General features: G+C 41.8%; 1 protein-coding gene across 1 annotated transcript in view; it reads left to right on the top strand.

The window, feature by feature from the left end:
• The window catches only part of SPI1 (Spi-1 proto-oncogene), a 29,175-nt gene extending 10,646 nt beyond the window's left edge, over positions 1 to 18,529 (top strand). Inside the window, exons 3-5 of the mRNA XM_007054278.4 lie at positions 9,903 to 10,090; positions 16,487 to 16,643; positions 17,715 to 18,529. Of these exons, the coding sequence (XP_007054340.1) occupies positions 9,903 to 10,090; positions 16,487 to 16,643; positions 17,715 to 18,031 (662 nt within the window). The 3' untranslated portion in view covers positions 18,032 to 18,529. The remainder of the gene's footprint in view (positions 1 to 9,902; positions 10,091 to 16,486; positions 16,644 to 17,714) is intronic.
• Positions 18,530 to 18,737: the final 208 nt, after the last annotated feature.

Here is an 18,737-nt window from a genome sequence, read left to right as displayed (position 1 = left end):
ACCAGATATGAAATTTCTAATTGCACACTAAATAAGGGACAGAGTAAGGGAGTAATCCTATCTTGACCCAACTACTACTGTCGCCTTTGTGAAGTCATATTGGTCAAAATAATCAAATTTGAATGCCTAAAGAAAGGCACTTAAATCCAGAGATGCAAATTCAGGTGTTTTACTTTATACACCCAAATTTGAAAATGTTGACTTTAACTGCTCTACCTCAGTTTTCACATCTGCAAAATGGGGATTATACTCATCTATCTAACAGAGTGGTTGTGACAGTTAAGTAGTTAATATTTTAAAAGTCCTAACACTCAACAGAATGCATGCATGTGTGTATGCGCCCACACCGCCCCCGCCATACATCCACTCCTTCCAACCTTGGCTCCAATTCCGCATATCGCTTAAGCACATCTTTAACTTGAAGAATGTGCTCAAGTCTAACTGAAAATCAACAAGATTTAAGTACATATGTAAGTGCTTTGCTGAATCAGGGCCCTAAGGACAGGCCCCCAGTTTATATGGACATTTGCCCCTTGCTAAACTTTTCTAAATGTTAGCAACAATGCAAAATCTCCAACACATGCAGCTGGGTTTCAGTTCTCTTACTAGCGATGGTTAGGCGGGAACAATACCTCACAATCGCAACACACATTTCATATAAATTATTTTTTATTTGTATTATGGTAGCACCGGTAATTTGCCACACATTGTGAGGAGGGATATGAAGGAGCACAGGAAAGAGACTTTACAACCTATTTTAAGGGGTATGTTCTATGTGGGCTTGGCTACACTTACATTTTATAGCGCTCTAACTTGCTGGCTCAGGGGTGTGAAAAATCACCCCCCTGAATGCAGCAAGTCAGAGTGGTTTAAAGCGCTAGTGTAAACAGGCTCCGAGCACTGGGAGCAGCGCTCCCAGCGCTCTGAGCTAATCCCCTCGTGGAGGTGGATTACCAAGAGCACTGGGAGAGCTTTCTCCCAGCGCTCGCGCATGACCACACTCACACTTCAAAGCGCTGCTGCAGGAGCTCTCCTGCGACAGCCCTTTGAAGTTTCCAATGTAGTCATGCCCACATGTAAGGAGTGTTGTGGAGGAAAGTACAAAGATGGTTGTGGGATAAATGGACAAACAAGGAGTCAGGGCTGGTGATATTGATGGAGTAAAAGGGGTGTAAACATGATAAAATACAAGAACAGATTAGTAGCGAGGGGCAGAGTTGTGAAGAGTTCATTAAGGTTAAGATGTATTCCAAAAATATATCACAAGGCTTTTTCAAAATCCTCAGGACAGCCCTGGTGTGATTATGGTGAGCAGCAAACCTCTAAAGTTGGAGCTATAGCAAAATAATTATTAATTATTTTTACTAATGCTTTAGTAAGCCAGTAAATATTGTGTAGCACATTTTGTAAGACTGATGCAGTCTTAGGGTATGTCTACACTTCGAGCTGGGGGTGTGATGCCCAGCTCAAGGAGACATATACTAGTTCTCATTGAGCTAGCATGCTAAAAATAGAGCATAGCCACACCTACAGCATAGTCATAGCATACCATATATATCTAGAATCTTGGAAGGGCATGTATGAGGGATGGCTAGCCTATCCTGTTGCTCACACCACTGTGGCTACCCTATTTTTAGTGCACTAGCTCAATGAGAGCTAGCATGGGTATGCCTCCTCAAGCTCGGTATCACCCTCCCCAGCTCGAAGTGCAGACATATCCTTTTTAATACGAGACTTCAGTGTAGGAGACTTCACTCTCCTGTAGCTCTGTCTCTGTGATTAATTTGTTGCTGAGCAGAGGGGAGACCACCAAGTTTGTGTGAGAGAATTAAACTGTTGTCAGTGCTAATGATTTCATATTTTATTGCCATTTCATGTTATTCTGCGTTTTTCTTAAAGCGCCAGGTCCTGGAATAATTTGATTACATAAGAATCTCCCTTTCATTTTAAAAAAAATTTATAGCCCTCATAGTTGCAGAGAAAAGCAAACATGAGTCCTAATAGTCCAAGACCCAGAAGACAATTAATAAAAACAAAACCATATATTAGGTCTGTCAATTAATCACAGTTAACTCACACGATTAACTAAAAATATTAATTGCGATTAAAAAAATTAATCATGATTACTCGCAGATTTAATCACACTATTAAACTACAGAATACCAAATTAAATTTATTAAATATTTTGGATGTTTTTCTACATTTTCATGTATATTGTATTCTGTGTTGTAATTGAAATCAAATTGTATATTATTTTTTATTACAAATATTTGCACTGTAAAAATGATAAAAAAAAAGAAATAGTATTTTTCAATTCACCTCATACAAGTACTATAGTACTCTCTCTTTGTTGTGAAAATGCAATTTTCCAATGTAGATTTCTTTGTTTGTTACATAACTGCACTCAAAAACAAAACAAAGTAAAACTTCAGAGACCACAAGTCCACTCAGTCCTACTTCCTGTTCAGCCAATCACTAAGACAAAAAAGTTTGTTTGCATTTACAGGAGATAATGCTGCCCTCTTCTTATTTACAATGTCATTAGAAAGCGAGAACAGGCATTTTCATGGCACTTTTGTAGCCAGCATTGCAAGGTATTTATGTTCCAGATATGCAAACATTCATGTGCCCCTTCATGCTTCAGCCGCCATTCCAGAGGACATGCTTCAATGCTGATGACGCTTGTTAAAAGAATAATGTTTTAATTAAATTTGTTACTGAACTCCTTGCGGGGGGGACTGTATGTCCCCTGCTGTTTTACCCACATTCTGCCATATATTTCATGTTATAGCAGTCTTGGATAATGACCCAGCACATGTTGTTCATTTTAAGGACACTTTCACTGCAGATTTGACAAAACGCAAAGAAGGTACCAGTGTGAGATTTCTAAAGATAGCTACAGCACTCAACCCAACGTTTAAGAAGCTGAAGTGCTGTCCAAAATCTGAGAGGGACGAGGTGTGGAGCATGCTTTCAGAAGTCTTAAAAGAGCAACACTCCGATGCGGAAACTACAGAACCCAAACCGCCAAAAAAGAAAATCAACCTTCTGCTGGTGGCATATAACTCAGATAATGAAAATGACCATGTGGCAGTCCGCACTGCTGTGTATGGTTATCGAGCAGAACCTGTCATCAACATGGATGTATGTCCACTGGAATGGTGGTTGAAGCATGAAGGGACATATGAATCTTTAGCACATCTGGCTCGTAAATATCTTGCGATGCTGGCTACAACAGTGCCATCAGAACACTTGTTTCAGGTAACATTGTAAACAAGAGGCGGGTAGCATTATCTCCTGCAAATGTAAACAAACTTGTTTGTCTGAGTGATTGGCTGACCAAGAAGTAGGACTGAGTGGAATTGCGGGCTCTAAAATTTTACATTGTTTTATTTTTGGATTCCGTTTTTTTTGTCCATAATTCTACATTTGTAAGTTCTACTTTCATGATAAAGAGATTGCATTACAGTATTTGTATTAGGTGAACTGAAAAATACTATTTTTTTTTACAGTGCAAATACTTGTAATCAAAAATAAATATAAAGTGAGCACTGTGCACTTTGTATTCTGTGTTGTAACTGAAATCAATATATTTGAAAATGTAGAAAACATCCAAAAATATTTAAATAAATGGTATTCTATTATTGTTTAACAGTGCGATTAATCATGATTAATTTTTTTAATCGTTTGACAGCCCTAATATATATATAACATAACACATCTGTTAATGAAGAGGGGTCACTGTGTTTTACCCCTATCAAAAAACAAATAAGCAAAAAAATAAAAGTAAAGGAAATGAGGGAATATATAAAAATAAAATCTCATGATTTGGGAGGGCTGACTTATGATTTTTGAATGCTTGGCATTACTGAAATGATCAGATTTGTTAATTAGTAAAGTGAGAAGTAATGAGATTATATATAATTATAGACAAGGCGGCATTACTTGGGCAACATGGCATTTCTCTGAGAAGGGAATGATTCTGCAGAGAATCAGAAGTACATTTTGCAGAGCCGCTCAGTATTTTCCCTCATTTCTTTATTTTTACTTTTTTGTTCATTTGTTTTTTGATAGGGGTAAAACACAGTGACCCCTTTTCATTAACAGATACTTTTCTATAGCCCACTTTCCATCCTCCTAGTTGTCTAGCTAGTATTCGCCCAGCAAAGGCAAGAGAACATCAACTCCTCTGGGATGAAGGATGCTAGAGAGGTTCAGCTATGTTTTCTAATCCTGGACTAAAGCCATCATATCTGCTTTGGATATCAAAGCCTTTAGATTAGGGCTGTCAAGCGATTAAAAAAAATAATCGCGATTAATTGCGCTGTTAAACAAGAATAGAATACCATTTATTTAAAATATTTTTGGATATTTATTACATTTTCAAATATATTAATTTGAATTACAACACAGAATACAAAGTGTACAGTGCTCACTTTATATTTATTTGTATTACAAATATTTGCACTGTAAAAAATGTATTTTTCAATTCACCTCAAACAAGTACTGCACTGCAATCGCTTTATGATGAAAGTTGAACTTACAAATGTAGAATTATGTACAAAAAAACGGCATTCAAAAATAAAACAATGTAAAACTTTAGAGCCCGCAATTCCACTCAGTCCTACTTCTTTGTCAGCCAATCACTCAGACAAACAAGGTTGATCACAATTTGCAGGAGATAATACTACCTGCTTCTTGTTTCCAATGTCACCTGAAAGTGAGAAAAGGTGTTCGCATGGCACTGTGTAGCTGGCGTTGCAAGGTATTTACGTTCCAGATGCGCTAAAGATTCATATGTCCCTCATGCTTCAACCACCATTCCAGAGGACGTGTCCATGCTGATAATGGGTTCTGCTTCATAACGATCCAAAGCAGTGCAGACTGACACATGTTCATTTTCATCATCTGAGTCAGATGTCACCAGCAGGAGATTGATTTTCTTTTTTGGTGGTTCGGGTTCTGTAATTTCCTCATCAGAGTGTTGCTCTTTTAAGACTTCTAAAAGCATGCTCCACACCTTGTCCCTCTCAGATTTTGGACGGCACTTCAGATTCTTAAACCTTGGGTCGAGTGCTGTAGCTATTATTAGAAATCTCACATTGGTATTTTCTTTGCGTTTTGTCAAATCTGTTGTGAAAGAATTCTTAAAAAGAACATGTGCTGGGTCATCATCCGAGACTGATGTAACATGAAATATATGCAGAATGCAGTTAAAACAGAGCAGGAGACATACAATTCTCCCTCCAAGGAGTACAGTCACAAATTTAATTGATGCATTATTTTTTTAAAGAGCATCATCAGCATGGAAGCATGTCCTCTGGAATGGTGGCCGAAGCATGAAGGGGCATATGAATGTTTAGCATATCTGGCATGTAAATACCTTGCAATGCCGGCTACAAAAGTGCCCTGCGAACGCCTGTTTTCACTTTCAGGTGACAATGTAAATAAGAAGCAGGCAGCAGTATCTCCCGTCAATGTAAACAAACTTGTTTGTCATAGCAATTGGCAGAATAAGAAGTAGGACTGAGTGGACTTATAGACTCTCAAGTTTTACAATATTTTGTTTTTGAGTGCAGTTATGTAACCAAAAAAATCTGCATTTGTAAGTTACACTTTCACGATAAAGAGATTGCATTACAATACTTGTATGAGGTGAATTGAAAAATACTATTTCTTTTGTTTATCATTTTTACAGTGCATATATTTGTAATAAAAATAATAATATAAAGTGAGCACTGTGCACTTTGTATTCTGTGTTGTAATTTAAATCAATATCAAAAATGCAGCAAAACATCCAAAAATATTTAATAAATTTCAACTGGTATTCTATTGTTATAAGTGTGATTAATCGCGATTAATTTTTTTGAGTTAATCGTGTGAGCTAACTGTGATTAATTGACAGCCCTACTTTAGATCAATTATTGCATCCCAGTAGGCCAACATCCTCTATGTGTATAAAGACAATGAGTTCAGGGCTCATTACTGTCCTTCCTTTAACCTTTCACTACATAAAAGACCAAAACAAACATGGTCTCCATGTCTCTACAAAAGAGAATTTTCTCACATCCTCTTTCACTTCACATGAGATTTTTCAGAATGACTCCAGAGTGCAAATACAGCTTGGCTTTTACTGACACTCTCCTTGAGCCACAAAGTACACACTTTCATTTCTGGAGTGTTTCTCTCCTTTCTTCTCCCCTCTCTCCACCTTTGCATCTTTCTGAACAGTAGGGAACAACTACACCTCATTACCAACTTCAAACCAACAAAGAACTTATAAGAAAAAAAAAGTCCAACTTAAACTGATAATAGTAATGTCTGCAGAAATGGATATTTATAATTCCCCATCTTCTGCTGCACCGTGCTGACACCTGATGTGGTGCATCATACCTATCCACACTTGAATGCTCTGATGGTAGGGATACTTGGAGACAGACATGGGGATTTATCTTTCAATATCACGAAAATATATTGGATTAAGAAAGTTTTTCTGAAGAGCAGAATTGATTGATAAATAATTCACGAAAGAGAAATAGGAACTGTCTTCCCTTCACAAGGGTTGTTGCATATATGGGAGCAGTATTATGCATATGTGGGTACAGTATTGTGTTACAGTAACTTATGACATGGTGTGGGTTTGTTACCTATCAGTGTGGTAACTCCCGCGATGATGCATAATTATCATCATCATCATCATGTCTGAATTGCAGCTACTTTCTTATAGTACTTCAGTAACGTGTTATGTTGTTGGCATCCTTTCGTCTCTGAGGAGACAGTGGGAATTGCAGCCTATGATGTACATGGTTTGCAATGTCTCATGTGACTGAATAGTCCAATCCAAGATTTGCATGATCTTTGGCAGGTATTGCAAATGTATGTATCTTGGTTGAGAGCTGCTTGCTTCCTAAAGGCTCTTTTCTTTTCAAGCTGTAATACCCAACTCCAGTCATGGACTTTGATGCCTTGATGGAGATGATGGCGCTACTTGTTACACAATTCAAATAAAAACGGAATTCATTCTTGAATAGGCCAGGTGACAGTGATTAGCAGGGGTGGGAATTAATAGCATTCTAAAAATTAATCTAGCTGTCAAGAAGAGCCTTAACAAGGAAGTTCTAGAGGTAGCAGAGGCTTTGACTCAAGTTCCAACAAATGAAGAGACATCCTGAAATACTGAAGAAACAACTGCTATGAAAAATAGCTATGGAAGGATTCAAGGAAGCCTGCTGGGACGCATGCTCAGTGTTCCTACTTAGGAATGAAGATTACAAAGGCTGCTTATGTATTAAGCATAACTCGTTACCTCTTTGGTAGCCATGGTTACTGATGGTTGGAAGTTCCACAGATGAGGACATGATACTGAGGACACCCAGAGTTTCATCCTGCGGTCAGTTACAGCATCCTCTCTAATCTTAGTTGCTACATTGGGCTGCAGAGAGGTGGTCTTTGAAAAAAGCCAGCCGAAGCCTATTGAGGGGTTTTTAAAGATTAACACTAGGCCCCTCCAGCAGATCCAGAACAGGCTGAGAAGCCAGCACAGAGCACTGTTATACTATGCTCTCATCAGTTTGTCACCCAAAAGGTGGGCTTCTGCCTGCTGGATCAGTTGGAACATCCATGGTCAATCCTAGATAGAATGTGTTGTCACAGTCTAGACTGGTGAAACTGGTGAATGGATCATTGTAGCTAAGGCTGCATGTGAAAACAAAAGGCTCAATCTGCTAGCTAGACAAATAAGCCTCTTATATGATATCCCAAATCCTCCTATTGGAACATTCCGCCTTAGGTAACCTATGGACTCACACTCTCACACAGCCCGTCATACCCTGGACTGGATTCTGATGTTAGATTTGAACATTAAAAAAATGGCAAGAACCATCCTATATCCTACTCAGACCACTTCCTCTTCCAGGAATAAATAAAACACTCTCACAAAGCAAGGCAAGAAGCAACCACCCTCATGTTTCCCCTCTGAAAATTGCCAAATTCCAGACCTTGCTAACAGAAAAACAAAGAGCACAAGGAGTAGAATTAGTGAGGCAATACAACTACTGCTTGACTACATTGACTAGACTCCCAAACATCCCCTTCCACACATATTGACATGGATGACCTGTGATAGAAAAAGTAGAAAGGAAGAAAACAAGTATGGGTGGCCAAAAATCATTTGATACAAACAGACCCAGACAAATAATTTCTACAGACCTTTGCCACTGTCACAAAGGAGCCAAAGGGTATGTTTCCACTGCAATCACAGGGTGTGATTGCAGCTGAAGTAGACATACCTGAGCTAGCTTTAATCTAGCTAGCTTGGGTCCTGGAGCATGCTTGCCCCTTGAGTAATTACCCAGGGTTCCAAGTGGGCTTGTACAGCTTGTGCTGAAGCATGTGCTGCTGAGGCTTCACTGCTTCCATACCCAAGCTAGCTCAGGTACATCTACTTGAGCTGCAATTGCACTGTGATTGCAATGTAGTCATACCCCCCAAAAAAACCCTACTTCTCCTCTGCCATATAGCAGCACATGTTGCTGTGAACACATCATCCTGGGGTTCTCATCTCTGCACCGGCTCCCCAGTGAATGCAGAATCCAATTCAAAGTTAGTGGTCTGATTTTGAAAGCTCTCCATGGGATTGACCCGAGCTACCAGAGAGAGCTAGGCTAAGTGACAATTAAAAGTATTTTGGAAGAGCACATGATAGTCTGCAAATATGTGATGGGTGAGACAAATGATTAAAATGGTACAAGGGGCTAGAACAAGGAGTAACGGGGTAAGGATAAAAAAGGGAAAATTCAGGGTGAATATCAGGAAGGGCTTTTTGACAATTAGACATATTAGATGGTGGAATACTGTCAAGGGACATGGTGGAAACCCCATCAATTCAGACAGTTAGTGCTAGATTTTAAAATCTGAGTACACGCAAATTTGTGCTATGAGTGAAATGGAGCTTGCAAAGTCTCCAGCTGTCCCTTGGCAGATTCTAAATTATGCATCACCAATACAAAATTCTGCACACTGAAAATTTGGGGCAGCATAAACTGAACAATAATCCAAAACTGAGATCTGTGTTGACTTTAAGGACAAGATAAATAATGCAAGAAATAGTGTACTGGTTTTCTTAATCTTTTTAATTAAAAAAAACCCCTTTTTGAATGTATCTGAATCTGTCACAGAAATTTCTAGTGTGCCACAGAATTTAGTACTGCCATGCTACAGAAATGAGGAGGGCTTGCCTCAGAATTTAGGCCCACTGTACAACAAAGTAAACAGGACTTACCAATAGCTCCTCTTCCCCCATCTCATCTTGTAAGATTCTGTATATGCCTTTGTGTGTGTGGCATACTGAGGCATGGTTCCATGCAGAATCTAGCAGTATACCATGTTCTTTCTGCCACAGAGATGTGATGGGGCCAAGTGGAAAATGGAAAAGATTATTTGTGGGGAGCAATCTGTAAATTTTTTCTCTCTCCTTCTCACCCCACAATGAGGAAGACTGTGATGACATTGAGAGGCAAGAAAAATTACTGGAACATACTAGCCCACGGGTGAAATTAAAAAAAAATGTACTTGGCCCTAAAAGAAGCACCTTTACCTTTTGTCCAGAGAGCAAAGGGTTAGCATTTACCATTTCTGCAACATATAATATATTCCCTTTGAAACCTATTGGGTTCCTGTCTGATGGTATCATACTACTGAAAGTTGCCATAGGATGATTGGCCCCCATCAAGGCCATCTTGGAGATGAGGAGGCCTTGTTAACAGGCAAGATAATTCATGTAGAGTGTTATTTAGGGGTCTGATCACTACACACCAAGGGGAGGAACAGGAAGTGAAAGGTTTGATGAATGCTGCATGTTACTTACCTCTATATTAACAGAGAATTGTTCTTATTTCCTTTAGACCATTACTGGGAGTATCACCCACACCACATGCACAGTGAGTTTGAGAGCTTCGGGGACAACCAGTTTACAGAACTCCAGAGCGTACAGCCTCCCCAGCTGCAACAGCTCTATCGGCACATGGAGTTTGAGCAGATGCATGTCCTAGACTCGGGGATCCCAACCACACATATTGGCCTCAACCACCAGGTATGGTTGTCACCTTTTGCACAGAATATAGGATGACAGTAAAGAGCATGGAACAAGAGGCATCAGAGACTGAGCAGTGTTTTGCCAAAGGTGTTAGTGAAATGCAGGGTACAAGTTATGGATCTTGACATAAAACTCCCCAAGGAAAGGGTTAAACAGAACGCCTGGCCTAGAGTTCCACAGAAGGGCTGGCTACAGCAACCACACGAAGACAGTCACTAAGGAAAAGTGTGGGTTAAGCACATTTGTCTGGATGACAGCTCACAGGCTGTCTCGTCACTGCTAAAGGAAGTGTGATTTTTTTTACAGCTGTGTAGAGAAAGGGTAATTCTGTTTCACAGAGGATTTTGATATTTGGTTTCATTCCAATTTGCAACATCAACAAAAATCAAATATTCCAAAATTCTCCACAAATAAGAATGGAGCCCCAGCTCTGGGGCAGTCTACTTGGCAGGTTGCCCTGGAGCTGCAAACCCTGAGGTCCCTGACTCGAATGCAGTCTACCTGTCAGGTTGTTCTGAAAGCCACAGATCCTGGAAGCTCTGGCTCCAAGGTAGTTCTATAGATCTGGACACAATGGTGTCTTAGCTAAGGTTTTGCAAATGGAATTGCAGTTTAGGGCTGACCATAAATTATGAAACACATGTTTTGGTGATTTTCAACACCCACCCATCCCTTGTAACACTTTAACAAACATGCAAAATTAAGGACCCACCCACTCCCTAATACATTACGTAATTCATGGAAGCCCTTTAGCTATTTTAGCCATTAATGTTCAGAGTAAATAGGACTCATGTATGTATACTGTTTTAATTAAACAGCCTAGGAGAAAATACCCCGTGTCTATGTGGCTAATTTTTCTTCCAACAGGAAACTCATCCACTGCAAAGCCTCAGAATCTACCACACAGCAAACACAACAACAGTATGTGAAATGTATAGACTATAGGGTGCAGATGAAAACAAACAGAATCAGGTACTGACAAAAAGACAGGGGGAAAAATGCCTGGGACACCACTCTGCGGGGAGCTTCAAGCTCTTCCGGTTCCAGCATTTAGACGAGCTGCTGAAATTCAGTGACTGACCATTATGTCCATCCTAAGGCTGAGAATGAGCATTGACCCCACCTTGGTTTCGTTATAAACATCACAGAAGGGCAGCAGAGAAGGAGATTTTGCCTTGTTCCACTCACCCATCCGCCTTGTCTGGCATTTTGGGACAGAGGAGATAGGGCTAATCCATCCATGCAAGCCAAAACAGGGAACGAATGGGTTACAGAATAGACAAGTTAGATCTATTAAAGATGACAGGGCCTGATGAAAATCATCCTAGGGTACTTAGGGAACTATCTGAAGCAATTTCAGAACCCTTTGCAATTATCTTTGAGAACTCATGGAGGATGCACGAGGTCCAAGAAGACAGGAGAAGGGCAAACACAATACCTATCTTTAAAAAGGGAAACAAAGAAAACCCAGGGAATTATAGACCAGTTAGCCTAACTTCGATACCCAGAAAGATATTGGAAAAAATTAACAAACAATCAATACGTAAGCACTTAAAGCAGTGGTTATCAAACTGTGTGGGTTGGGACCCCAAAGTGGGTTGGGACCCCATTTTAATGTGGTAGCCAGGGCTGGCTTAGATTTGCTGGGGCCCAGAGCCAAAGCCAAAGTCTGAGCCCCATCACCCGGGGCCAAAGTCGAAGCCAGTGGGGCTTCAGTCGTAGGGGGTGAGGCTCAGGTTACAAGCCCCCTGCCTGGGGCTGAAGCCCATGGGCTTTGGCTTTACTCCCTCCCCTGGGGCAACAGGGCTCGGGCAAGTTCAGGATTCAGTCCCCCCTCCTGGGGTCATGTAGTAATTTTTGTTCTCAGAAGGGGGTCGCGGTGCAATGAAGTTTGAGAACCCCTGACTTAGAGGATAATAGGGTTATAAGGAATAGCCAGCATGGATGTTAAGAACGAATCATGCCAAATCAACCTAATTGTCTTCTTTGACAGGGTTCCTGGCCTAGTGGATAGGAAGGAAGCAGTAGATGTGATGTACCTTATTTTAGCAAGGCTTTTGACGCAGTCCCACATGACATTCACATAAGCAAACTATGGGAATGTGGTCTAGATGAAATTATTATAAAGTTGATGCACAACTGGTTGAAAAACTGAACTCAAAGAGTAGTTACTAATGGTTCGCTGTCACACTGGGAGGACATATCTAGTGGGGTCCTGCAGGGGTCAGTCTTAGGACCAGGGCAATATTCAATATTTTCATTAATGACTTGGATACTGGAGACATCAAGCTGGGAGGGGTTGCAAACACTTTGGAGGCAAGGATTAAGTTTCAAAACGACCTTGATAAATTAGAGAATTGGTATGAAATCAATAAGGTGAAATTCAGTAAAGACAAATGCAAAGTACTACACTTAGGAAGGAAAAAAAAATCAAATGCACAAGATGGGCAATAATTGGCGAGGTGGTAGTACTGCTGAAAAGAGTCTGGTGATTACAGTGGATCACAAATTGAAGGTGATGCAGTTGTGAGAAAGGCTAATATAATTCTGGGGTGTAATAATAGGAGTGCCATATATAAGACAGGGGAGGTAACTGTCCTTTTCTACTCAGCACTGGTAAAGCCTCAGCTGGAGAACTGTGTCTACTTCTGGGAGCCACACTTTAGGAAAGATATGGACAAATTGGCGAGAGTCCAGAGGTGACCAACAAAAATGATAAAAGGTTTAGAAAACCTGACTTATGGAGGGAGGTTAAAAAAACAAACTCTGGGCATATTTAGTCTTGAGAAAAACAGACTGAGTGGGGACCTGTCTTCAGATATGTTCAGGACTGTTATAAAGAGGATGGTGATCAACTTGTTCACTGATGGTAGAACAAGAAGTAATGGGCTTAATCTGCAGCAAGGGAGATTTAGGTTACATATTCGGAAAAAACTTTCAAGTACAAGGGTAGTTAAGTTCTGAAATAGACTTCCCAAGGGAGGTTGTGGAATCCCCATCACTAGAGGTTTGTAAGAACTAGTTGGACAAACACCTTTCAGGGATGGTCTAGGTTTACTTGGTCCTGCCTCAGCACAAGGGGATGGACTTGACAACTTCTCAAGGTCCCTTCCAGCATTACAATTCTATGTTCTCCTCAAAGAGTAATCTGGAGTGCAGCTGTAACCTACTGGTGAATGTGGTTTACAGAGCTCCCTTTGGGCAGAGGCTATGAGTGTTACAGCCCCCAGTTAGGGAGCTTTAGCTCAAGCTATAGCAGCTCATGAATTTAGTGCTGAGAGCTGTGGTTTAATCCCCCTAAGTGTTGGCACACATGGCGGTCATCATACAACTACTGTTACAAGGCATTTTCAAGGAAACAGAAGCAGGAGGCCAACTTTCATCCTCATGCTGAATGTGCTAGTCACTACACTCACTACAGTCATGCGAGATCAAAGCAGTAGTTTGTTATTGCAGGAGGGACATACAAGAACTTAGCTACCAAAAAAAATTGGAACAGTCCCATTATTTTGTGAGACCAAATCTGAGCTCCAGATTGTTCTTGGACAGGTCTTCTGGAGAAAGTTTTCTTAGCTTGCTGATAACAGCTCTCAGCAGACAACACTGTAAGGAAAAGGAAAGGCTACGTGGAAGAAGAAGGAAAGAAGAGTGGACGGAGGAAAAACAAATAAAGAGCATCAATTATTAGGTAGCAGCAGAGTGTGGAAGTAGCCAGCAGTTTCTAAGACCTCCTCTCTCCACGATTGCATTAATCATCTGCCTCTGCAAGCACCCCCAACAGGAACAGTGACTCATTGTGTAATATTTTCAGGATATCGTACATATCACATATACTGAATTTCACACACCGGTGCAATATGTGTTACCAAAAGTATAGCAGATATGGAAAGTATATATAGTATGGGAGAAACTCATTCTGCCTCCTGAGGCACTATCCGCATCTTATCCCTTCCCCTTTCTTGAGGCATCATTCATCCTTCCTCTCCCACAATACCATCCCATACTCTTTTCCCCCCACCTCCAGGGGCATTGTTTGGCTTTGTCTTCTTTCCCCCTTTTGGTACCACACTCACCAACCACCTTCCCCTTCTCCCTCCAGAGGTACCATTCCCCATTTCTCTCCTATCTGCTCATCTCCCACCCCCACCCCCACCTCTCCCTTCCTTCTCATCCCTGAGGCTGCAGTTTGTTCAACTGTAAAACACTAAAGGTGACTCTGTGGTGAGGTTTGGAGTTTCACTCTGGGGCATCTGACAGGAAACTTACACACACTCTTACCCAATCATGGCCCTTCCTGCCATGCTCGCCTCCAGCCAATCTGCCAACTCACTAACCGCCAGCCACTGCACCCTTCAACCAATCCACTTGCACACTCCTTATTGGGACATTTCAGGATGGTTTGAGACTCATCAGAAAAGTTCCAGTCATTCAGTGTCTGACCCCAGACTGGGCACTGTGAGTCATGAACAGACCATGCACTCCCCACCACATCACCTAACCCTGCGCTGAGGGAGTCATACGCAGAACCCCTTTCTCCCACACAGTGCTGGAGGGAAGGGAGGGTGGTTCAAGAGACCCTCAGTCTTCTGGGTTATCAGTTTAACACATTTCACCAGCATTGTATTGCATGTGGTGTTTTGTGGGGAGTGGAAGAAGTGACCTGCTTACTCCCCTACCTCCTGCACTATTTGGACCCACACGGCAATGTCCCTTCATTGGTGGCAGAGGAGAGATTTCCTTATTGTTAACCTCTTGCATGGTCTGTGTACCTTGCCTGCCTAACTTCCATGTGATTCACAGGAGGATGTAATATACCTAATGGTCTCACTATTACAAAAACGTGAGGAGACAGTGCCCATATTTTCTCCTGCACAGAGATCTGTTTGGCACAAGGGGTGGGGATGGCAATCAAAGAGCAGCTCTCGCATTCCCAAGATCCATCTGCTCCAACCCTGATGTAAAGGGCTGTACTAGCTTATGCCAAGGGATCACAATTCAGTTAAGTATTGGCAGAGCAGAAGTACACTCCACCCTGTCATTGACATACCCCCAACACCAGGCATTTAGCATAGGAACTAGCTATACCAGGTGTCAGAGTAGCAGCCGTGTTAGTCTGTATTCGCAAAAAGAAAAGGAGTACTTGTGGCACCTTAGAGACTAACCAATTTATTTGAGCATAAGCTTTCGTGAGCTACAGCTCACTTCATGCCACAAGTACTCCTTTTCTTCTTTCTATACCAGGTGAGAGGTCTACATTGGGGAATTCTCAGATGGCCAGTTAGGGTCTGATTCCAGCCATTTAAAATCACCTAAGTGGTGCAAAATCTTACCCAGTATGGTACATCCCTCACCTTAGTGCCGACCATTCTCCCTCCTCAAAGCAGGTGAGGAACAGAGAGAGCTGCCCCCAGGCCAGGCGGGATATGCTCTTGCTATGTTAGAACCTTCTCACAATGCCCAATCTCTTCAGCAACAAGAAAGGTAAAAGAGTAACGGATATATACCAGATAGACAAGAGGAAGATACAGTAAACAGCAGCCAGTTTTAAAATGGCTACTTTGTGGCTACAAGTATTTAGACTTGCCAAATTTAAATGGGCTCCCTAGAAAGTCTTACTAAGAAAAAGATCCAAAAGAGGGTGGCCCTGGACTGGGGAAAGTTAACAAGGACCAGGAAGTCACCAAGAAATGTGCTGCTTCTGTATTTACCCATAATATCACAAGCATCATGTTCCCCCCTCCCCCCCGCCCATTTAAAGGTGATTGTTGTGAATCCTTCCCAGAAGGTCTATCTGGAGAAAACTCATCCCAGCAACTCCCACCCACAGGAATAATCTGTCACCCAAAGACACCTGTTAAATGAATATACTGTCTCCACATTAGAAAAGTGGTGGAGTCTCATCCTGTCAGAAAAATAGATACTTTGCATGACTATTGCCACATCCCTCTAAGAATTTCCTTTACAAGCAATACATCCACCACCACACCCATAGCAGGCAGGAAGATACCACAGTGATGGGCATGTAGACCTGATTAGAGAGAAGTATCTCTCTTGTACAGGTGAGGAAACCAAGGCACAAAGAGGTGCCATGATTGTGCAGGGCCTAAACTAGAACTCACTTCTTTCTTCCACTGCTTCATCCTCCCTCTCTTAAACGGGCCACGACTGCTAAGGACAGTTTTTGTTCAACTTGATTGGTCCTCTGAATAGGTTTAAACCATACCATATTTAAGTGACAACAATTAAATCTCTACTTATGATCTTAAATAATCTCATGCACCTGTCACTCTCTCCCTCCCTTTCTGTTAATCTCCCTTCACACCTACCCTTTCATTTTTTGCCCCTTGCTCTGTCACTTTCTCCTCCTCCCACCATTCTTCCCCTCTTCTACAGGTCTCCTATTTGCCTCGGATGTGCGTACAGTACTCCTCTCCACATCAGCCCAGCTCTGATGAGGAGGATATGGAGAGGCAGAGCCCCCCTTTGGAGGTATCAGATGGGGAGACTGATGGTGTGGACCCACGTCCTGGAATTATACATGGAGAGCCAGGTCAGTAAACCCAGAGAGGCTGCATTGAGCCACAAGAGTGCAGACTGTATTGGTATGATGTTGACGGATGGTACTGAAGAATTAACTGTGTTTGCCCCTTCACCCAACCTCTAGAAGCCTCAGTTTCCTCTGGCTCCTCACCCACTTTCTTATCTTCTGAAACCTTTGTGGCTCCATCCCCATCTCTCTCTCTCTCTGATCTTACCTCTCCTTGTATACCCTTCTTTTCTGCTCTGCTGATTCTGGCCTCATTTCAGTCACCCCTTGGTCCTTTCCTCCGCCAGAAGTTGATCTGCTGCCTCTGCTTTCTGGAACAGTTGACCTGCCTCCACCCCTCTGGCTCCCCATCCCTTTCTAAAAAGCACTCAGAACCCATCCCTTATATGCAGTCTATAAATAGAGTGTGTTGGCTAGTTACCCATACTTGATTCATATCACCAACCCTTCACACCTCTCACAGGGCCTGATCCTAACCCCACTGAAATTAATGGGAGTCTTTCCACTGACTTTAGTGAACTTTGGATCAGGGCCCTAGGCCCCTGTCCCTACCTATTCTAACTTTTTATTGCTGTAATAAATACCTAACATTAATATAGAGCTTTATATGTTGAAAGTAATGCACTGGTTTTAATCCTCAAAATACCTCTGGAAAGTAGATATTATCCCCATTTTATAGATGGGAAAACTGAGGCAGTGAGCTTACGGGTCTGATTTTCAGAAGTGCTGAGCACTTACAACTTCACTTGAAGTTGATAGGAACTGTAGATGCTCAACTCCTCTGAAAAAAACCAGATAACTCACTTGAGTTGCCCAAAACCACAAAACAAACCGGTGTCAGGGCTGGGGCTAGATCTCAGGAGTTACTAGATCTTATACCTGTGCTCAGTGCACCAGGCCACACTACATCCTGGCATCATCTATCTCTATAACTGCTGTACATTGAAGAATTTCTGTGAATAGCCTGTTAGCAAAAACAACAATATGAACTGTGCAAGTTTCCTCATTCCATGCTATACACTTGAAGCCATGAAGCTGTCTCACTACTGCCTTCTCTCTCTGACCCTCACACAGGCAGCAAGAAGAAAATCCGCCTGTATCAGTTCCTTCTGGACCTTCTTCGAAGTGGAGAGATGAAGGACAGCATCTGGTGGGTAGACAAGGAAAAAGGCACTTTTCAGTTCTCCTCCAAACACAAAGAGGCACTGGCACACCGCTGGGGGATCCAGAAGGGCAACCGCAAGAAAATGACCTACCAGAAGATGGCACGGGCACTGAGAAACTACGGCAAGACGGGGGAAGTCAAGAAGGTCAAGAAGAAGCTGACCTACCAGTTTAGTGGAGAGGTAATGGGAAGGGGAAGCACTGATAGGAAGCATTATCCTCACTGAGCACAGGCCTTGGGACCCTGAGCAAGCCAAAAAATGAAGACCTCCTGGCTGGATATTGGCAGAGGAGACGGACGCATCTTTCTCTTTGCTTCATGTGCCCACTTCTCTACCTTGTCAGGGCTTTTAACGTCCGATATTTCTGGTACGAATTCCCTTCTTCAGCACTTGAGAATCCTACAGATAAGAGAATTCTGCTTCCATCCAACAAGCTGGACAGAGTTGGGAAATTTTAAAAGTGTATAAATATATTATTGTCAGAAAATATTTGTTTGATTGTGTTGTAATTAATGGATACGGCTGATGAAGTTTTGCCCTTCAAAGGCAGTGCTGTGTCATCTTCAGTGACACTGCATTGGCTTACAGCTTTTAAACTAGCATTAATACAGGCTCTGCCGCAGCTCTCAACAGCTAGAGAGAAGTTTGCAGATCTTGGAAAGATACCTGTTCTGTTTAAATAGTAATAACATGTATATATTTAATAAAATTTGATATAATGAAGTCTTGGTGTTTGCATGACAGATGGCTGCTTCACAAACTAGTCTCACTTGCATTTACACAGTATCAACTCAAGTATGGTAACTGGGTATAGAGCAGAACAGGTTCATGTCTCCATGGGCTTCTTGTTTCCCTGGAAATGTTGGAAGCATTCTCAGACTATGAAACAAAAGTGAGTGGGGATCACAGTATAGGAGGTTGTAAAATCCTA

The sequence above is a fragment of the Chelonia mydas genome, chromosome 6, assembly GCF_015237465.2.
Source record: "Chelonia mydas isolate rCheMyd1 chromosome 6, rCheMyd1.pri.v2, whole genome shotgun sequence".
Classification (NCBI taxonomy): domain Eukaryota; kingdom Metazoa; phylum Chordata; order Testudines; family Cheloniidae; genus Chelonia; species Chelonia mydas.
This window is presented reverse-complemented; position numbering and strand designations above follow the sequence as displayed.